At 36.2% G+C, this 23,610-nt stretch overlaps 1 protein-coding gene across 3 annotated transcripts in view; it reads right to left on the bottom strand.

Annotated features, from left to right (window-relative positions):
- LOC108697229 (kin of IRRE-like protein 3) overlaps positions 1-23,610 on the bottom strand; it is an 872,472-nt gene that overhangs the window by 304,764 nt on the left and 544,098 nt on the right. For all 3 annotated transcript variants that reach the window (XM_041571296.1, XM_041571297.1, XM_041571298.1), the window contains exon 4: positions 23,317-23,466. In XM_041571296.1, coding sequence (XP_041427230.1) covers positions 23,317-23,466 — 150 coding nt within the window. The remainder of the gene's footprint in view (positions 1-23,316; positions 23,467-23,610) is intronic.

The following is a 23,610-nucleotide window of genomic DNA, read 5'->3' as shown; positions in this document are numbered from 1 at the left end:
CCAAATGGAAGTCCTCGGAAATCCCATCACTTACAGAGGTTACATTCAGGCTTGAAAGCAATAGGAGATTTGAGGAAATGACTGCCCGAATAAGCAATACACTACCATTGCACGATAAAATTTGGGGTAACTGGGTCTACTATATCACAACTAACAGAGTGGAGAGTGATTCTGCTTAAAACATAACTGTTGCAGAGGTGCGCCACTTGTCTTACCTTTCTCATGTGTGCTCAGTACCACTTTGTGGGGCTCATTTCTTTTTTCTTTTCCTGTTTCTAGTTGCTTAACTTTTTATGATTGTCCTTCTGACAGACTTGTTTTATGTGTATAATGCTATGGCAAGTATTGTGCAATCTTACGCAACCGTGGATAACCAGTTCAATTGGAAATGTCTGTATTTTATTTTTATTTTATTTTTCTTCTGAAAATCAATAAAAAATAAGTTACAAAAAAAAAAAATGTTCAGAGGAACCCTGGCAATCATATTTAGGGTGCTTTTTCTTAGTACGTAATGATACATCGGTGATATGGTGCTGGGAAGTTGAAGGTTTGAGGCAATTTTCAGATATTTCACCAAACCGACAATTTTGGGAAAGCCTTGCGACTCAGTAGTTTGGAGCAGAAAGGCATGGGTACCCATTTTAGATTCTGTAGAATGTGTACTTTCCAAAAATATATGGGTTTGGGGGGTAAATATATATTTCTGTGTTTTTACCCCACAAAAAATGCAGTCAATGTGTTGATTTCTCAGTAGCTGAAGTAAAGTCCTGAACAATTTGGATGTGCTAACTTCATATTGGTGTCTCTAAATGCCAGATACTTTGGTAAACCTATGCAAAATTGGTATCAAACTGTTCAGTGGACCCCTGGCAATCATATTGCAGGTGCTTTTTCTTGGTACCTAATATAGTTTGGGATATGCGGAGCAGCAAAATAAAACCTTTGAAATGATTTTTCAAAATTTTGAATTTTATTTTGAAAAACCGCTATGTTCAGACAAGCTTTTCTGTTTGGTAGTTGGGAGTAGAGAGACATAGTTACTCATTTTGTAATCGGCAGAATGTGTACTTTTCAAAAATGTATGGTTTTCTGGGGTAAACCTATGGTTTCAGGATTTTTTGCCTTGGAATCTAAAGCATGCCGTTTTCTGCCTTAGTGCTTTCAAAATTCAGTAATATACTGCCGGGAGTTTTTGCTGTACAGAAGTCCTAAATCTCCCTAAAACTATACATATCTGGCACGTTCGAGAGACATAAGGCTTTCCAAATCAGTTGGATTTTCATCTGTAAAATGAAATATTTTTCTGGTATAAAATGATATACGATGAAAAATGGTGATTTTTCATTTTTTTGGGGTATTTAGCACTATAAATTTTTTTGCACAGGTGGAAATACATGAAAACTCAGGCTGATTTAGAAAGCTCAGTTTCTACCGAAAAAAACAATGTATAGTTTTCCTAGGTAAACTATAGGTTTCCCCTCAGAAAATGCCCCTAAAGTGAGAGAGCACAAAATGCTTAAAAACGGCTGGCATTTCGCGTAACCAAAATGTGAAATTCTGCTGGCACTTAAAGGGTTAAAAGCACGTGTAATGAAAACAATTCTTACTTATTTTATAAAAACACATTGGAGAAAATGGGTTTGATAACAATAAGACAAAGCCTCTGGAGGGATATGGTTACATTCTCCAAATGCAGTTAGGGTTAATTAGGAAGAGTTTTGATTTAATTTCACTAAAAGAAAGGATTCCAGTGCAGCCCAGTGTATCTGTTTGCAGATGGACTCCAAAAAGTTCTTAGCCCAAAATAATAAATGATGAAATAATTTTATTATTTTATTATTAATTTTATTTATTATTTATCAATTTACCATTGATTTCTGGAGACCCTCAAACTGTCCCTTTTCAGTTGTTCTTTTGGACTGTTTATTCTGAGGCAGTCATTTCTACAGTGTATACACTGTATGTAAATGAAATCCATCTTTAACATTATTGTCTAGATTTACTTTCTTCCTAATACAATATTTATGCATTACATTTATAATACAGTACATTTCTGAAAATTGCCTTATAATTTAGGGAAATATCCTGAAATTCATCAAAGATAAACTTTTTTACATAGAGCTAAGAACTTTGCAGACTTCACATTATCAATTCTTCCCATCATATCAGGAAATAATACTTCAAAACATTATCCGCATATGCATTTACTAATAGCTAATCATGACAAGCTGGATAACATTTTGGATTACCAAATGGTACATTTAGCAAGAAGAGCTTCTTTTATTTAATCCTGGTTTGCCAAGCAAGTGTATTACATTACATCTCATTAGGGTCTATCAAAGTGGCCATACTGCACATATAGATACCACAAGTTGAAGCATTCCATCACTTGTTATAACCATCCTATTAAATTATGACGCTACTCCAAGATGAATGGCCATATCAACAGTCATTAGTCATAAAGATGATCCAAAAGGGTAATGGTTGTTAACCTCCTCCAGAGAAGTATTATTGCATTTAGTCATGCTTTGTCCGAATACATAAAGAACAAATTCACAAACAATCAGACAAATATATGTAGGAGATGTAAGTAGTTAATCTTCACTACTTTGAGAAAGTGTAAACTGTGTGGGAGGAAAGTAATTTGATAAGGCCCATGCTACAATTTTATCATAGCTGAATAAGAGAGCATATGTAATAATATATTGGCCTGCTGTATATTAGGCCGATAAATGAATTACATCATGTTCTTTTCACATATTTTAATTTCTGTAATTTAAGATGATGCCACTCTCATTAGCCTTGCTGCTCAACATTTCCAATAAACCACTTTGGCATATTCCATATCTGCTGAGAGATTTGCGGGAACAGTCTATTGTAAACAAAATCCAATATCCACCAATAGAATCATGCTTTTGCTGACTGAAGAATTTATTTCAGTATAAATACAGAAAATAACATTTCAGCTGAATAGATTTTCAGATTCAATGCCTTTGTAGCTTGAAGGTACACACACAAGTTACAGCAGGCATCACGCGATAACAACCGTCGCCAGCAGAAAGAAAGGATAAGCTGAACACATTTCCTTCTCTCACAATATTCTCTTCTATTCTGTTCAGCCCAGTCAATACCCTGATTTTAATCTAATCCAATCAGAAATCTGTGGCAACTATGTCAAAATGAAGGTGAAGGAGTATCACCTGAGTAACCTACACAACTAAAAATGTGTGCAAAACTGGGACGTATACAGTATACCCCAAAAGGCTTACAGTGACAAAATACTAAAAATATTGCACATTTTTCAAACAAATCTGATTTTGAGTTTCGGTAGTTTGAAATAAATCTATTACAGCAGAGAAAGTTTCAGTAGAGAAACTGTTATTCATTAAATGAGAGAATTGGTCACGGGTCTGAATTCTAAAGGCATTATACTGTAGGTGGCTTTACCATAATAAGGTGATTCTTTCCACAGGAAAGAGTGGATGATATACAATAAATAATCATAGCTTCATACAAGGAGCTTGTATAGCAGAATATTAAGCTAGCACATTCAGCAGTAATAATTTTAATAAAAAATGTCACGGCAGGAGAAAAAAATGAAAAAAATATTAATTTAGTTTTTTACATTTTGTATTCCACTTGTGTTTTTGTTAAAGCAAATGATCTTTAAAGTTCCATAACTGTGGACATATTTGAAGTGTATTACCTTTTATAATATCACAAAAGGTTGCTTGGAACTGCTGTATGAATAGCTATTACTATTACCAATAAATATTATATACATGCATATGTAATAAGTGTTAAGGAGATTTATTTTCTTTGGCATCCAGTAAAGGGACACAGACTAATATTTATGTCTTATTAAGCATATGGGTCCATCCTTAGAGGGGAACTATTGCGAAAATTAAAATTGATTATAAGCTTCATCATATTGAAATAATAAACATTCTAACTTTTCTTATAGGGAGCTTCCTTTCCTAGCAGATGTATTAGAGCTCATTCAAATGACTGACTTCAGTACAAACAAAATCTACCAAAATAACTGCCTTTTGCACAAATCCTGCATGTAGAGAGACATGAGGTCTGGTGATTTTAATAGAATGAGCTCTAATACATATTTTGGGATAGTGAATATAAACTTGATTATTTCAGAAACATCAGTATGCTGAAGCTTATATTAAATTTCTATTTGTACAATAGTTACCCTTTAAGAAGTGCCAATTATGTAGGAAAAAGCATACACTCATCTCCCTCATTCCCATAGTCCATCGACCCCAGGCTACCCAGGGGATGCCTTTCATTTAGGTATGTTACTATCTCATTTCATGGTGTAAAGAACACTTAATACATTTTTAGATCTCTAATTTGCCATGACTCCTTGTAGAGCCATCAGGAACCATATCACCTGCATTTTTCAAAACATATTGTACTCTCCCAAAAGGGGCCACCTGATCTAGTTTGTTTTGTGTGGTTGTTGATTTATTTGTTTTTCCATGATTGTATGGTACAATGTTATGGAACACTGAACCACAATGATAAATTGAAAAAACATAATGTACCACATTTCTGCCCTACTTCTTTAGTTTTAAGATCACCCACTATCAGTCTATAATATCCTCTAATGTACTTGAGTAAAGAGTAATCTGGTTCCCTTACAAGAGCATTTTTTTCAGAGAAATCAACCCAAACCTTGACAGTCTACCCTTATGGTTTAAATCATCCATGCCTTTTAGTTACACCTCTCTGCTCATTAATATTTTTCTTAAGGATTAGAACCAAAAACAGCACTGCGTACTCAAGGTGAGTCCTTAAAAGGGATCTTAAAAGAGGCAAAATGATAATTTTATAAGATTTATTGTATTTGTAGCTGTGATTGATCTTTATGTTTGATTACTATTTAAGCACAGCTTAGGGCTCAAAAAACTTTCCATATATGACTTTTGAAATGTTTCCTTTGTGTACTTTGTAATTTATGAAGGTATTGAGACATAATTTTATTAATCAGCCATTTTCAGAACCTGGTGTATTTTGTAAACCTGACAACCAAAATATTTGGGATATAAGGATTTTTTAGCTATTGCACCCTTTCTGCCTATTTTGAATAATTGCATGAAATTGAGCAAATAGAGGTTACTGAGCCCTAAAAACAATGAATTTGGACGGGCAATAATTCCTGGGTCCCTAGTGGGTTGTATTCATTGGAGCATATTTACTAAAGTGTGAAAGTGAAAATTTAGAGTAGTTTCACCAAAAATTAAGATTGCTATTTACTAAAAGGAGAAGCATTAGAAGAATTAACTTCGCAATGGTGAAAATTCTCTTGGTGTAAATTCACGTCTTTCTCCAGCTGAACTTTCAGTGAAAATTCTCCAATTCATTAAGAACACAAGAGTTTATTTTTGACCAAAAGACATGTCTCCAGGTTCAGGTTGGAAAATACCATTATAAGGATAGAGCAGCCACTTTTAGATCTTATTATCAATGCATTTCCATGCTAATTTTCTCCATCGTAAAAATGCTCTAGAGTTCCCCTTTAATTGGCACTTCTTAAAGGGGAACTATTGTATTGGGAAAACATACCAGTGAATGTTTACAGAGAAGCGAGATAAAGAAAAAAATTACACTTAAGTAAATGTGCCCCATAGACTCAATGGATTTGGACCAAATGAATGGAATGTCAATATCTTGACTGAACCATGTTCGCGCAGCAAAAGTGACTCTGTATTCTGAAAGTGTATCCCACATGTATATCAATAAATGCAAAAGAGGAGCTTATTTGCTATAGTATTACCACAATATGTGCAGGTTTTAGGGGATGCTAGAGTTTTGATAAAATGTTGCACTGTATGTAAAAACATGGAGATTTATATCTGTGGAATTGCAAGTGCTAAACACGCTGCTTGCCTTTTGTTTTAATTTGAAAATGTGTTAATATATTCTTTCACTAAACAGGACAAATACTGAAAATGAATGTAAAGTTATATTATACCGTCTGATCCTTTTAAAGCATAATCAAAACAGATCAGCAGTCAACTAAGAAACCCTTTGAGGACTTGAAGAGCAACTCATTTTAGAAAGACTTCTTTGTGGACTGATGGTTTGTTTTATCTAACTTGTAACGGCATGAAATCAAATGTGACGTTACGTTTAATTTCAACATTTTGTGCAAGCAATAACAAAAGACAAACATTTATCCTAATTAAAAAAATGGGAAGAATGTATGCTCGACACAAGCCTTAGTCATTGCACTGAAAAAAAATTCTGAAAAAGTGCCTACTGACACTAAAAGGGGCATATTTATCACGGGTCGAATTTCGAATTTAAAAAACGTTGAAATTCGAATTCAAAAAGACAAACCAAAATTAAATTTTTGATCAAATAGGTCTATATTCGGCTGTATTTGAACCGTTCGAATTGAAGTAATAGCGCATTGGATCGAATTAGAATCTAAGTTTTTCCCAAAAAAAACTTTGATTTTTCAATGTCACCAATTGACTCCAAATAGGTTCTAGGAGGTCTTCCATAGGCCAAAACAGCATGATACATTTTGAAATTTGAATTTTAAAATTTTTTAAGATTCAAATCAAATTTGGACTATTTTCTAGTACACAAAAAAACTGGAAATTCTAATTTTTTCAATTCAAAAATTCACCTCGACCTTTGATAAATCTGCCCCTAATTGTATATTTAAACAATGCCATTTCTGCTAATTTGAAGCATTTTGGAATCATAACTTTCTGAAAAACATATTACAGACTACATATAAATATTACATACATATACATATTACAAACTTAAAGCATAAATATATTTGGGGGAATATTTAAAAATCGCTCAATTGAAAAGTCTAATTTTGAGTGTTTTCTTGTTTTGTTTTAAAAGAAGGGTCGTATTATTATTATCATCAGAACTCAAGCAGAATAATATAAAGAAAGCTACTGTGTGCTAAATAATATAAAGACACTGTTCTATGTGCCTGTTAAACTTTCCTGCAGTTATCTGATTTGCAATTAATTGCATTGTTTCAACTGATATTCAAGTCTTATATCTTAATTTATGTTCTATAGTAATCTGCCGGAATGTGTCAGCTCTGCTATAGTTGGTCTAATAGCCCAGGCACAGAACACTATAATAATTCATGGTACAAAAGAATTCCACCTTCAGTAATTATCCACCTAAACAATGGACCCAATCTATCACATACAAGAATATAATTTATAACACTTGACTCAGGGTAGATGAGCATTTGCTCTAACTTAGTCTACATTGATTTACTAAGGAATAAGCAGCTTTATAAAAGCATTGCAGAGGCATTTAAACAGTAACAGGTTAAGGGTATACAAGATGGTATAACTTATTTCCACAGTGATATTGAGACAATATCATTATTTTATATCCTTCAGTACAGCTTGGCTGATGATTTTAACAAAAAAAATCTGAATATAACCCTTCTAAGCTATTATTGCCATGTAAAAAATTAATTTTCTGAAGGTCTTCAGAGGCCTATCTTGCAGATTAACTGTGCCCAGCACACTGTCAAAGTGGGGAGTCTTTTGCCAAAGGCAGGGACAAATCGAGGTAAGGAACAGCCAAGAGGCAGCTTAGCTTAATGGGACTCAAAATATTTCTCGACTAATGTATGAAAAATGCTACAGGCTTTTTAAAGTTGGTGTTTTGCATTTATATTGCAATTTGACACAGAATCTCATTTTACTGCCTTGTGTCTTTAATGCAGGATTTATTGGGTATGCCGGCATAAACACATGCAGAAATTGCATTAAGGTAGAGGGAAAAATAGAACTCTCATAGAAAGCAAAAGGTAAATGTATGAACTGTGAGGTTTTGCTGCTATAAAGCAAGCAGTTGTTGCTGTTACCATTAAAGATAGAAATTACAATACTTGATACCCCAGTGTCTTACAGTAAAATAAATTGAAATTAGAAATGAAGCACAGGCAGTTCTGTTCTTTACTTTGGTTGCCTGAGACCTGCCATTTCCTGTCCCACATGTCACACTTTTTAAAATATGGAACAGTAACATATTGGGAAGGTAATGGACTGCACAAGTAATGATGGGTGAATTTATTTGCCAGGAGCGAATTTGCTGCGAATTTGCGCGATTCGCCGCCAGCGAAAAATTCGCAAAACGCCCACGAAAATTCGCCGGTGGCAAAAAAATTTTTTCCGAAAAAACAGACACGGGTGTCAAAAGCGGGCGCCGGTGTCAAAAACTAGTAGCCTGGCGCAGTTTCGCGAATTTTTCGCCATTTCACAAATTTCACACGAAATTCGCAAATTTTTCTGTGAAGCGAAACGGCGCAAATTCGCCCATCACTATGCACAAGTCATTTATAAAATTCAGCAAGGTTACATTTGAAAATACAATGACCCACTAAGTCTTCTGACTTAACAACTCGGGGAGGCCCATCTGTCAACATTCTCATTTTATTGATTTTAGGGGTTTTTGAAACCTTGAATAAACTCTCTGATACCACAAATGCCCTGAAACTACGAACAGACACCTTTTACATTAACTTTATCAACTATATATTATTTCCTGACATAAAACTTCTCCCTCAAAACACCAAGAAAAAATTTGTACATGCTTAATTACTTATGGAGCCTTTATGTAGCAGTAAGGAATATTTGTTTTACACATGCAGTATTCCTCAAGCCAGGCCCGGACTGGCAATCTGTGGGTTCTGGCAAATGCCAGAGGGGTTGCTGTAAGATGCCATAGAAAGTGACTACTAAGTGGGCTGGTGTAGACTGTTTGGGCCTCTGTGTACTAGGAATAGCAGGACCTATTTTTAGGGATGTCACGGACTGTTCGCCCGCCAACTAATTCGCGCGAACATCGACTGTTCGCGTCCGCCGAATGTTCGCGAACGTCGCGCGACGTTCGCCAATTTGGGTTCGCCTTAGCTGCCGCTTATTTTTGACCTCTCACCCCAGACCAGCAGATACATGGCAGCCAATCAGGAAGCTCTCCCTCCTGGACCACCCCCACACCCCCTGGACCACTCCCCTTCCATATATAAACTGAAGCCCTGCAGCGTTTTTTCATTCTGCCTGTGTGTGCTTGGAAGAGCTAGTGTAGGGAGAGAGCTGTTGAGTGATTTGAGGGACAGTTGATAGTAACTTTGCTGGCTAGTAATCTACTTGATACTGCTCTGTATTGTAGGGACAGAACTCTGCAGGGATTTGAGGGACATTTTAGGTTAGGTAGCTTTGCTGGCTAGTAATCTACCTTCTACTACAGTGCTCTGTATGTAGCTGCTGTGGGCAGCTGTCCTGCTGCTGATCTCTCATCTGCTGACTGCTGCCTGTAACCCAATAGTCCTTGTAAGGACTGCTTTTATTTTCTTTTTTGTTTTTTACTTTGCTACTATAAGAGCCCAATGCTATTAGTCTAGCTGTGTTGGGGAGTGGGACTGGTGTGCTGCTCCTCCTAGTAGTTCACCACTACCAGCACCAACCAGAGTCAAAATTGTTACAAAGTATCTTATTTGCACCTGTTAGCTGTTCTGAGCTCTCTGCCAAAAGCTAATTAAGTTAGAAACTGTTTTTTTTCTGGCTGTTCAGTGCAGAGAAAAGAGGGACTGGTGTGCTGCTCCTCCTAGTAGTTCACCACCACCAGCACCAACCAGAGTCAAAATTGTTACAAAGTATCTTATTTGCACCTGTTAGCTGTTCTGAGCTCTCTGCCAAAAGCTAATTAAGTTAGAAACTGTTTTTTTTCTGGCTGTTCAGTGCAGAGAAAAGAGGGACTGGTGTGCTGCTCCTCCTAGTAGTTCACCACCACCAGCACCAACCAGAGTCAAAATTGTTACAAAGTATCTTATTTGCACCTGTTAGCTGTTCTGAGCTCTCTGCCAAAAGCTAATTTAAAGTTGGAAACTATTTTTTTTCTGGCTGTTCAGTTCAGAGAAAAGAGGGACTTTCCAGTACAAAAGAGGGACAGGGGGTTGAGTGGTCAAAAGAGGGACAGTTGGGAGGTATGCAAGTGCCACCTAGCTGTGTGAGCTTTTTCACATTCTGTCTAAATAACAATAATAATTCCGTGTCCGTAAACATCACCTGAGTGATGTTTTTACAGCAGCAATAATATATTCCGTACCCACTACTGTATACGTTGCCCTTGCAGGCATTGTTTGCCCAGTCTTTAACCAAGTGCCACCTAGCTGTGTGAGCTTTTTCACATTCCGTGTCCAGAAACATCACCTGAGTGACGTAGTGTGATTTCTGCCCTTTACAGCACAAAACGCAGCGCTGTGTCAACAATGTATTTTTCAGATACATTTTTGCCCTTGATCCCCCTCTGGCATGCCACTGTCCAGGTCGTTGCACCCTTTAAACAACTTTAAAATCATTTTTCTGGCCAGAAATGTCTTTTCTAGCTTTTAAAATTCGCCTTCCCATTGAAGTCTATGGGGTTCGCGACGTTCGCGAACCGTTCGCATTTTTGACGCAAGTTCGCGAATATGTTCGCGAACATTTTTTCCGACGTTCGCTTCATCCCTACCTATTTTGAATCCCAGTCCAGTCCTGTCTCAAGCTGTCTACATACCTGCACTTCCTTCAACAAAGCTGTCACTCAAGCACAGAAAGAACTAAATAGGAGCACGTGGATGGCAGTAGAGTAAGCAACAGCCTTACAGGATTTGTTGCATAATTAACAAATTGCACATGATTCTCCCATTCATTTTCGTACATGGGGAAAGGGGAAAAGTTGATATTATAATATCTTCAACCAGTGGCGTAACTTCGGATGCCAGGGCCCCCCTGCAAAAAAATTTCAGGGCCCCCTCTACACAAAATAGTGGGAGAATTGCATGTATAATATCCCCAGAACTCATAGAAGGATGGCACAGTAGTGTCAATTTCACATACAAATACCCCAGAACTATAGAAGAATAGCAAAGTATCAATTCCACATATAAATACCCCAGAACTATAGATGGATGGCAAAGTGTAAATTTGACATATCTCTCTGTAAAGGCAAACTTATGAGCTGTTACTGCAGAAGTTAGACCATGCCCAGTTTGAATATAGAGATAGCTAAGCATCTATTTTAGCTCTTCCTCTAAACCTCTTCCTATAAATCTCATTGTTCTGAAAAAAAGCTACTGATGCAATTTCATTTATAATGCACATAAAACACTTGGCAGAATGAATGCAGTGGCAATTTCATGTAAAATACCCCCAGAACTCATATCAAGATAGCATGGTAGCAATTCTATGTATAAATACTCCCAGAACTCATAGAAGATGGCACTGTGGTGGATTCATAGATAATAACCTCAGCACATATATTAAAATAACTATCAAATTTCCATGGGTTAAAAATTAAAATGGCTAATTACAGCAATGAAATAGTCCAAGTCCTTACTAGGTATCTTCCTGTGCTGAAGCGGAAGTGTGGGGGGTGTCACTGAGCCACCAATTTGCCTTTTAGCAAGTCCAAAGCCCAGCTTACAGAGCCAGTGTGGGAGGGAAATTCAAATCCGTCAGGGCAGCAAGTCTGTCACCGCTTCGCTCTTCTGCTGCTCTTGTTCCTACCCCCCCTCGAAACCAAAGGGCCCTGGTGAGAACATTTTACAACTAGGCCCCCCAGACACCACAGACTGGTCCACAACTGTAACTGACCTAATTTTTTTATGAAGTAGACAAAGCTGCCCATCATTTGTTTATAGATTTTGAATTATACAGCAGTTCTTGATAATTTTTTGGCTGAAGGTGGCTAGGGTCCTATTTACCCCAATAAGCAGACAGTAGGTTAAAAGATAAGTGAAAAATTTGAGGTTTAATAAAAAGGCCCCTTAAAATCTAAGGTGTTTATGTAAAAAAAAGCACTAAGTTTGCCCAGAAGCAGTAACCCATAGCAATCAATCAGCTGGTAGCAATTACATTTTATTGGTTGCTATTGGTTAATGCTCCTGAGCAAACTCAATGCAATTTATTCTATTTGGGGGTTACTCATACTGCTTGTGTATAATGTGATCTTTTATAGAAATACCTTGTCCATCGTTTTTAGATTATATCTACTTTTACTTATGGGTAAAGTACTTTTGGATGCAAGAAAGCTCTGCACTTATGAAAATTTGAAATAGTTATTAGACGTTATTAAGTTAAGTTTTTTTTTAATTCAAATAAACTTGAAATTTCCGAAACTCTGATATTTTCTTATTTATTAAAAAAAGTCTTAAAAACTTGATCAAATAAAAACTTAAAAAAATACTTAAAATAGATCAAATTTGTGCTCTACTCATCAGTTTCAATGGGTCTTCAAACTGAAAAATATTGGAAAAAATTTGATTTGAAAAAAATTGCTTACATTTTGCCTTGGACTCCCATCGACTTCTACATGTAGGTTTTTAGATGCCAAGGTTTAACACATTTTTTTGTAAGTAATAAATAGCGAACATTCGAGTTTATTCAAATACATGAGTTTTAATGCAAAAATGTTTAAATGGAGGTAAAAAACAAAACATTGATAAACCAACCCCCTAGCCTTGAGTACAAGGTATCCTTTGCAATGTGTAAGCACTCAATGTTGTGCCACTTGTATTGCACATGGTGAAAGACTGGGAAAGTGCAAACCAATTTCACAACAAGATTTTTCTTTTGAAGAAACATATTTCCCAAAATGATGGGGATGTGACCAATAGCTAAGGTAGATACCTATTTTCATTGCATATTTCCATTTTATCCCAGAGAATGTTTTCATATAAGTTTATCAAATCTTTTAATTCAAGATCTTATTGCACTGATATAATATAATATCTAGAATATATTCTATCAAGTCGTTACCTTATCTTGTCTATCAGTCTAGTAGTAAATGGTAGAGATGTATGAACTGCTTTCTCCTTTCTGAATTGGCCCTGATCAAACATTCCAAATATACATCATGAAAACCATCTTTTTTAGAATTGAATCTAATAAATTGCCTGTTTAACAAATCTGGCAGGGTAGACCTTTCATTCTTGCTATACTGAAAACAAAATATTACATAGTTTGAATTTTAAATAAGAATGTTGTATTCCCAACATTTTTTTATCCATTAACCCCCCTCTCTCTCTTATGAAACTTTTTGCATTTGAAGAATTTGGAAATATAATACAAAATATTATCATAATTAGTTGATAAAAAAATGTCTAATGAGAAGTCCATGACACTGCTGAGATGACAAAAGTATATATATGCTGTAACAGTTGCATTGTCTGTACATTACAATTTGCCTGGCAAGGTGATAGGTGAAAAGCTTACACCCATGCTAAAAATATATGGATGAATAGAAATTAAAGGGGCCTGTTTTCCAAGCATAAAATACTGCATAATAAATCCTCTTTTCGAATGAAAAGGGTTTTTTTTTTATCTGTATCAATTAAAAGACCTTGGCTGTCAATCTCATTACCTTTACTGCATCTATTGCGCAGCTGTGAGAAAAAAGAAGACAACTGATTTCTCCGTGGTGGTCACTGGAATAATCCCAGGCTGCTACAGTTTTTTTCCTAATAGGCGCACCAGCCCGAGGTTTCAGGTAAGTACTTGTGATCAATTGGGGGTACCTAACTTTTGGCACACCCAAGTAAAAAGACGTTTCCTTCTCCTTTAAGTAAAGTTTATTTTGCCCGATTGACAATATAGAAGATAGTTTGAAATTATTTCATATGGTGAAAGGCTCTCCTTTGAGGTTTACTCTAGACAGAAACAGATTAAAAAACAAAATGACAGTTTCTCTTCCTCACTGTTGTCAGAGAAAACACCATTTGTATTAGAGAAACTTTGAGGGCAGGGTCTGTAAGATTTGCTGTTCTTTGGAAAGTGAAGGAATTGCTGTTGTTCTGTTCTGTTATTCATGGAGTGAGATTTAAAATGAAAAAAAAAAGCAGGGTTAACAAAACACTTCAAGACACTGCCGCAAGGTAAGATTAATTTTTAGCACACAATGTTCAAAAGGTTCCTTATCACTTCTGTAGATCATGTGTATAATATGTTGTCCAGTGATGTGAAGTGCAGGCCCAAAGGACATTAGATTTTCTCTCTAGACTGAGCTACCATCTTAATCAGACATGGTTTGGATGAATTTCTACAGTACAGTGCTTGTCAAGACAGAATATTACTGGCTAAATTAAAGTTGGCAGCTGAGTTCGGAGGACTTACCCTGGCAAAAGTAGCATCTTAATGGGTATGTAAGTAAAGAAATTTAGCTTGTCTTCTGAAAAGGAAAAGAGCATAAATGTATCTTATAAAGATCATTAGTTATTGGTTGCTAAGAAGTTATTTTTGATTGTGTGCGATTTGTATGTTATTTAAAGTAAAGCATTCCTAGACCAAAAGCAGATGGTCTGTTAGACACTCTCAATTCAAATATGTATCTATGAATGATATGGTTGAATGAATGATTTCATATTTGTGTCCATCAGGACATGAAACGTTTCTGAAAAATAGATAGATAAATGATAGATAGATAGATAGATCGATAGATAGATGATAGATAGATAGATAGATATTGGTACAATGTGCATTTGAAAGTACTGGCTCCTTTTAATACCATCCTGAGAAGACCAATAGCACTCAGATGAAGGGCAAAAACAGCACAGGTATAGTAAGTGTTTAATGAAAATTTCATTATAGAGAACATACAGAATGTACAGTACCAGGAGTTGAAATATTGTATTAGCTAATGCATTGCATTAAAACCCAAACAAGCAAAAAGCAATGCATTCTGTATTATGACAATTGAGTTAAAAGCTTTGTTAGAAAAGCATTCTTGTTACTTTAAGTCAGCTTTGTTGTTCTTGTAGAAGGGGAATTTGTAATTTCTCTTTTAAACACATCCAATGGAATGTAATAGCCTGTGTTAATACAAAATAAAAGCGAAATGCAGCGCCTTTTTTCACGGCTTATGAAAATATCCAAGGGGATGCTATGCATCAGGTAAATGTTCACACAGAGGCAAGACAAAGTGCCAAAGTGAAGCATAATTTTGCAGTATAGGCCACATACTATATCTTTTACACATGTACAGCTCAGACATGAAAGTGCCCATCATTCATATATACTGCACATGCAACAGATTTGACTAGCCTGGAGCAGATTGAATGAGGCAAAGGATCAAGTCAAATGAAATAGTTAGATAGTACCACCCACTTTGTCTCTTGCAGCAGGGATCCCAACACATGATCTATACTTTTTCTGGTTTTTAAGACGGTATCATGGCACATAGATCCCTACAAAGTACAGTATGTCAAATTTGTAGCATTTAGGTCTATTTGATGCTTCATTTATTGGCAGAATGTACACAAGGTTATTTAGCGAGGAGGGTGGTGGCTAGTAGCACTGAGATCATGGTCAGCTGGTCAGCTGGGCAGATGGAGCTGTCTCCCAACATTTTTTTCATAGCCTGTACAGAAAGGAACACATGGCAGCATTCCAGTAGAGGTATGGAACTTGTTATCCCGAATGCTCAGGCCTGGGGCTTTCTGGATAATAGATTTTTCCATAACTTGGATCTTCATACCTAACGTATGCTAGAGAATCATGTAATTTAATAAATCCAATAGGCTTTTCTGCTTCCAGTAAGGATTAATTATATCTTAGTTAGGATCATGTACAAGGCACTGTTTTATTACAGAGAAAAAGGAAATCATATTTAAAAATTTGAATTATTTGAAAAAAAATTAGCCTATGAGGGCACATTTACTAAAAAGTAAATTTTTTCTTCCGCCAAAGTTTGCTTCAGTTTGCCAGGTGTATTTTCACAACACATCTCCATATTTAATAAAAATTATAAGTTTACTTTTTCAAGAGAAATTTGGTGAATTTTTTCCTGGAGAATTTTCACCAGAGATTTTTAACCATGGAGAAAAGTACAATGGAAAGGGCAATGTTAGTAAAAATTATGATATAATTGGTATCACTGAGACCTGGTGGGATGAAACATGTGACTGGATTGGGAATTTAAATGGTTACACCCTTTTTAGGAGGGGCAGAGGGATTAAAAAGGGTGGAGGAGTGTGTTTGTATGTAAAGCCTGAATTAAAGCCATGCGCTAAAGAAATAACCATAGCTGGCACTTGTGAGGGTGTAGAATCCCTCTGGATAAAGATTTTGACTGGGCAAAAGGTTACAAAAATAATTATCATTGGTGTATGCTATAAACCACCTCGTATAAGTGTCGAGTATGAAGCCCAACTACTCTTGCAGATACAAGCGGCTTCACAGCTGGGTCAAGTTGTTGCTATGGGTGACTTCAATTATCCAGACATTGACTGGGGTAATGGGGTTGCCAAGACTGAAAAAGCTAGTAGGTTTGTAAATATGCTTAATGACAACTTTTTATTCCAGCTCGTTCAAGAATCTACTAGGAATAAATCTCTTTTGGACCTTGTAATAACTAATAATACAATACTGAACTCATCTCTAACATTTGTGTTGGTGAGCATTTAGGGAATAGTGATCATAACATGGTCTCCTTTGAGATTCTGTTGCAGAAGCAATTCTATAAGGGAGTAAATAAAACACTAAATTCCAGATGTCCAAACTTTGACAGTATAAGGCATCTCTGCAACATATTAAGTGGGAAATGCTTTTCACAGGGTTAAACACAGAACAAAAATGGGAAGTTTTTAAAATGCTGCTTAATAAATATACTTGTCAGTATATTCCACTTGTAAGCAAGGAGCGTCGTTGCAAAGCAAAGCCTTTTTGATTCAATAGAAGTGTAGGTGTTGAGGTGGGTAGGAAAAGATGTGCTTTTAAGGCTTTCAAGTTAGCTGGGACAGCCAAATCATTTATAAGGTACAAGGAGGCCAATAAATCATGCAAAGAATCTATAAGGCAAGCTAAAATTGATATAGAAAAGGATATTGCAGCAAGCAGTAAAAACAATCCAAAAAAATTAAGCTGGAAGGGTGGGACCTTTACAATCAGAAGGGGTCAGCTGGTTGATGAAAACAAAATAAAAGCGCAGATTCTGAACTCATATTTTTGTCTACACAAATGAGGAACCAGTTAATGAAGGTTTCCTTCTTAATAGTACCAATTCTAGTAATACAACTAATGATGCATGATTCACACATGAAGGAATTCAAAAGAGACTAGAACATGTTAAGATTAACAAAGGTCCGGGGCCAGATGGTATTCATCCCAGGGTACTTAGCGAACTTAGCTCTGTGATTGCCAAACCTCTTTACTTAATTTTTCAGGATTCATTGAGATCTGGCATAGTTGGCGAATTGCTAATGTGGTGCCTCTATTCAAAAAAAGGATCCCGTTCTCAGCCTCAAAACAATAGGCCAGTTAGTCTGACATCAGTGGTAGGAAAGCTTTTCGAAGGGTTAATAAAGGATAAGATACTGGACTTCATGGCAAATCACAATACTATGAGTTTGTGCCAGCATGGTTTTATGCATAATAGATCTTGCCAGACTAACTTCATTTCTTTTTATGTGAAGTTAAGTAGGGACCTCGATTCTGGCATGGCAGTGGATGTGATTTACTTAGACTTTGCTAAAGCATTTAATACAGTGCCACACAAAAGGTTACTGGTTAAATTAAGGAATGTTGGCCTGGAACATAGTATTTGTACAACCTTAAATGCAAGGTTCTGCACTTTGGCAAAAATAATATAAATGCAAGTTATATACTAAATGGCAGTGTGTTAGGAGTTTCCTTAAATGAGAAGGATCTAGGGGTTTTTGTAGATAACAAGTTGTCTAATTATGGGAAGTGTCATTATGTGGCTACTAAAGCAAATAAAGTTCTGTCTTGCATAAAAAAGGGCATTAACTCAAGGGATGAAAACATAATTATGCCTCTTTATAGGTCCCTGGTGAGGCCTCATCTGGAGTATGCAGTGCAGTTTTGGACTCCAGTCCTTAAGAGGGATATAAATGAGCTGGAGAGAGTGCAGAGACGAGCAACTAAATTGGTTGGAGGGATGGAAGACTTAAATTATGAGGGTAGACTGTCAAGGTTGGGGTTGTTTTCTCTGGAAAAAAGGTGCTTGCGAGGGGACATGATTACACTTTACAAGTGTAACATTTACATTAGAGGACATAATAGACAAATTGCAGGGGACCTTTGTACCCATAAAGTGGATCACCATACCAGAGGCCACCCATTTAGACTAGAAGAAAATAACTTTCATTTGAAGCAACGAAGGGGGTTCTTCACAGTCAGGACAGTGAGGTTGTGGAATGCACTGCTGGGTGATGCTGTGATGGCTGATTCAGTTAATGCCTTTAAGAATGGCCTGGATGATTTTTTGGACAGACATAATATCAAAGGCTATTGTGATACTAACCTCTATAGTTAGTATAGGTATGGGTATACAGAATTTATGTGAAAGTAGGGAGAGGCGTGTGTATGGATGCTGGGTTTTCATTTGGAGGGGTTGAACTTGATGGACTTTGTCTTTTTTCAACCCAATTTAACTATGTAACTAACTATGAAACTATGAAAAGCTGAAGGACCACCCTGTGCCCATCTGCATTCTAATTATCTCAGATGCACTGGGGACACAAAACTCTTTAAATCTCTTGTGTGACTAATCCCCAGTGATCCAGCAGAAACCAGCACATGCAAGTACTCCTGTGGGGGGGGGGCATGTCAGGTTGGGTGGTGCAAGGAGCAGTGGCAGTACCCTCTGGTCTAGGAGCACCCGAATCAGAAATCTGAACCTGTAAAAAGCTCAATGCTATTGTTTAGCATAATATACAAAATATTTCAGTGAAAGCATTGAAGTAATTCCATTCCTTTAACATTTCATGTCTACATAGATAACTGTTACATAACTGAGCAGTTCCGTAGCACTAAAAGGTTTTAATGTACAAAAGGAACAATTATGTGACACAGTTCTGCCACCACATTTTATTTATGCATTCAAACTTTCATGGAGACTTTAATATGTGTTGTTGTTGGAAAAATCAACAAAAAGCTGCAGTGGAGAGAGAAAGAATGAGTGTAGTACATGTTTTCATGAACTATGTATGGATGTGCCTTTCTCTCGGTAAAAAGGTTAAAAGCATTCAGCTGGCCTTGCCTGAATTAGACAATACCTCCCAGATAGAAAATAAGATGTGTTTTTATTGTGGATTTGGAACTGGTAGGGTGCTAATTCTTCTGTCTGATACTTTTTGCTTTGAGCACCACTTTCTGCTCTGATGCTATGCTATCCCCAGTTGTAACCCTCACATGGATAATTGAGCAATGTCATTTCAGTCTGCACTCTCTCTCTCTTTCAAAGCCAGGTCATTAGGAATTCAATCAGTGTTCACTCTAGCAGTGTTGATCCTAATAAACTCTGCCATCCCAGTGGATCTCTCCTTCCAGAGGAGATCAGATACTCTACTAAGGAAGCTATTCCCAGGTGTTTTTTTTATACAACTGTGCATGTTATTATTCTTCATCCTGAATCAAAACTATATGAGATTCCTGCCACTTCATACCACTGCATATACTCCTGATTTGCCCTTGTTAAATCAACACAGTTGCCTTATTGTAAGGAACTAATTTGCTGTACTGAAATACATCCTCACTGACTGAATGATGAGTTTTGCTATTAATGTTCAGAGAAAAAATTAAATCTGAATAACTTTTACATTTTATAAAAACAACAGATCAGTTTCCAAATATACCTGAAACTTGTATAATAAAATGTATGATATGTTGGTAACTGGGGATGAATGAGGTGAAATTAGCGGTTGTGACAGCAGTTAAAATTTTGGAAAAATAATGGGATCTGTTGTGCCGGAAATAAAAATCCCTTTCCTTCCTCATCAACCAATTGTCTAAGGAATTTTGTAATTTTGCATCCCCATTGGCATGGATTCTGGCGAAATGTCATGGTTTTGCAAAATGTTCAGCTAATTAAAATGCTGCAAATTCGCTCATCATTAGGGGTAACTAAAAAAAAAATGGGCACATCCACATTTTTTCCACTTTGAGATAACTACATAAAATGTTTTAATGTTGTAGTTTTGCATTAAATTATTGTATTTTAAAGTCCCAAAACACTTTAGGGCTTATTTCTGACTGCAAGCTCAGTGGGCAACTTGTTATTTTCCCTGCATTACCTACAAATAAAACCACTCTCGTTAAAAGTACTTCAAAATGGACTTCTTGCATAGGGATGTAGCGAACTGTTCGCCGGCGAACTAGTTCGCGCGAACTTCGACTGTTCGCGTCCGCCGCAAGTTCGCGAACGTCGCGCGACGTTCGCCAATAGGCGTTCGCGTCAAAATCGTTCGACCATTCGACCATTCGATTGCTAAAATCGAACGATTTTCGTTCGATTCGAACGAAAATCGTTCGATCGAACGATTAAAATCCTTCGATCGTTCGAATCGAACGATTTTCGGATGTTCGAAGTTCGCGAACAGTTCGCGAACTGTTCGCATTTTTTGCCGGTGTTCGCGAACGGCGTTCGCGAACACATACTCGGCGGTTCGCTACATCCCTATTCTTGCACTTCCATATAGTTGTGCTCGGCGATGCTTAGTACTTTCGCCTTCCCTTCTGAACAGGTTTGACTTCAAGGCACCTTGTGTCAATCTCCACAACGCAGTTGCGCCATAGGAATAGGATGCACACAGCACCCACACACACTGAAAAGCAGAATTGGTATTCTGCGCAATTAAATCTGGCAAATTAGACACAGTTGCACAAGGAGAAGCACAGTTGCCTCAGATGCAAGGTTCCGTTGACCTTACAATGATGTTGGAATTTTGGGTAAAAACACTGTGAATCACAGAACATGTAAAAGGTGTTTTTGCAGGTTAAAAGAAAATGAAAGCACGCAGTCATGCACACATTTATACATTTGGTTTTGTTAGACCAAGAGCTTAAGTGAATTTAGATATTAGTTGCAGTCAGTGAACATTTTCTAAAGTCTCATTTAAATCAAGCAGTACAATCCAAATCAGATCTTTAGCTATGTGCTGTTCTGTCATATCTCCTTCTACACTTCATTATTTCACCTCAAGGGAACAAGCTTAGCTATTTTCACCGTTGGTTGCTTTAAGCAACCTGTTTCCATTACAGTTTGATAACTCTGCACTAATTAGTGGGTGCCAGTGTGAGCCATGCCTCCTGTGATGTAGACAGATACATATCAATTTGTCCCAAGAGTGTGGCAGAACCTTTTTACCAATGCCACAGGCTAATTTAACATCTCTTTCTGAAAAAAGAGTAGAGTTAGAGCCTTGAAAATAAGTACTTTTCTCTTTGCCTGGCTCATCTCTCATGTTTACCACCCTCTTACTCAGGCAGCTTTGATGTGTGCAGACATGCTCAAGCCCCAAGTGCTGCAACCAAAAATGTTTACCTAGCATTTTGCTCAGTTATTCATCATGTTTGAATTACTTCAAGCTCTGTTTAATTAACACCACTGCTTATACAAACAGCTAATGAGCTGAACTGCCTCAAAAATCACACAATGATTTCATCTCAATCAATTATTCTCAACTCTGATCAGCTCATCTGTTTTTTTAATCTTCATGGGAGATGGGGGATTAAAAGTCACATTTGCTTTAATGTACCAATTTAGCTAATGATGGATGCATGTAGTACACACCTTTGGTTAGGCAATTAGCATAACATTTTGTAGCACTATAACATCTTTTATGTTCTTATTTGAACTTACAATTCTACCATAATGTATTTCTTTAGTTACTGTCAAATGTCGGTCACCATAATTAAAAAGATTTAAAAATCCTATGTTATATATTTGTTTACATTCAAAACACTTAAAGCAATGTCACAGGCTGCAAGTTTTGAATGTTTTTAATATTAACTACACTGCACGTCATTGTGTTTTCTTAGCTCATCACGTTAATTTATTTGTGGACTCATGTTATCAACTATTTTCAGCCCCTGCTCTTACTAGAAGCCCAAAACTAGAATAGATTTGCATACTTCAATAAATGGACCAAGCTTTACAACAGACAATTACTAAGGAGCAGATTTATCAAGGGTCGAATTTCGAATAAAAAAAAACTTCAAAATTTTAATAAAATAAGATCAACCGAAATTCTTAAAAAAGTTTTTTTGGGGTGAACAGGCCGTTTTCGTTCAAATTGGAATTGTACGAATCAAAGTAACTTCATATTTGATTGCATTTGATTTAAAGTTTTTTCTAAATAAAAACTTTGATTTTTCAAAGTCCACCAATTGACCCAAAATAGGTTCTAGGTGGTCCCCCATAGTATAAAACAGCAATTTGGCAGGTTTTAGATGGCGACTGGTCGAAATCAAATTTTCAAAAAGACAGTACATGATAAATTTCGATATTCGAATTTTCAATTTTTTTTTCAAATTCAAATCGAATTTGGACTATTTCCTAGTCAAAGTACACAAAAATAGCTTGAAATTCAATTTTTTTTTAATATCAAATTTTCACTTTGACCCTTGATAAATCTGCCCCTAAATATATTTCAAAATATCACAAAACAATCACTGAAACATAATAATAACAGTCTTATTGTATGTTCAGCTAAAAAGGGGCAGAAGTAACTATATTATACTCAAGTCAATGTCAGAGTCAAAATTTATCTTTCCAAGTCAAGGTAATTGCCAGAGAATTAGAGAGAATGGATTAACAGTAGAATTATTGACTGGTCTAACACTTTACCACTTCATTCATTATAATGGAAAGATAGTATATCATAGCAGACAGCAACAGATAGCCTGTGTTAAGTCTGCTAATTAAATGTATTTGCATGTATTATTATTATAGAAGTCAATAAAACACATCAGGCAAAATTCCACAAACATTGAAACTCCACGACATTAATGATTGTCATAAAAATACACCTGTAGTACAGGTACAGTATATCTTAATAGAAAGGATGTCTAACTAAACGTTAATAAATTATGATCGTAATTTTGGCTGCCACCTTTTCTAAAGCAAATTACTGGCAGGGACAGTTATTTTTTAAATCATAAGACTTAGAATTGTCCTGGCTGAAACTATACAACCAGTGAATCTCTGTTTTTGAATCAATATTTGTCTGCTTTAATTTGCTTTTATTTAGAGTTTATGGAGAATATAGGACACAATAGTCATATTTATTCACTGCCACACTAAGGCAAAATAAAAAAAGTATGTCAAATAAAGTTCTAGAAATTGATGACAAAGGCCCAAGCAATGTACATAGAGTCTCTTCATTTCTATTTCCTGCTTGGTAATCTGCCACATACAGCATTTATCTGGAAATTTAGTTTGAAACAGTTTCAGTTTTGATAACATCATAAATTTTCTTTAGAAGACAACCACATTTCGGTGAGTCTGATAAGAAAAAATCCTTACTCAGTACAGTAAGCCTTGCTGGACGGGATCGGATAGCTGCCTGGATTGCCTGACATTCATACATGGCATCATCCTGGAGCTCTGCTCGTTGAATCATTAAATTATGTTCTCCAGACAAATGGTCACCACCAACTGAATAACGGGGATAACCTAACAGAAAAAGGAGTTAATCACAAGCAATTGAACCAGATATTAAAATTATTAAATACATATAAATAATATATAATATACATATACTAATATATAAATATTAAATATTACTCAATGATTTAGCTTGCATCACAATTGCAATAT

This window comes from Xenopus laevis, chromosome 7S, assembly GCF_017654675.1.
Source record: "Xenopus laevis strain J_2021 chromosome 7S, Xenopus_laevis_v10.1, whole genome shotgun sequence".
Lineage (NCBI taxonomy): Eukaryota > Metazoa > Chordata > Amphibia > Anura > Pipidae > Xenopus > Xenopus laevis.
This window is presented reverse-complemented; position numbering and strand designations above follow the sequence as displayed.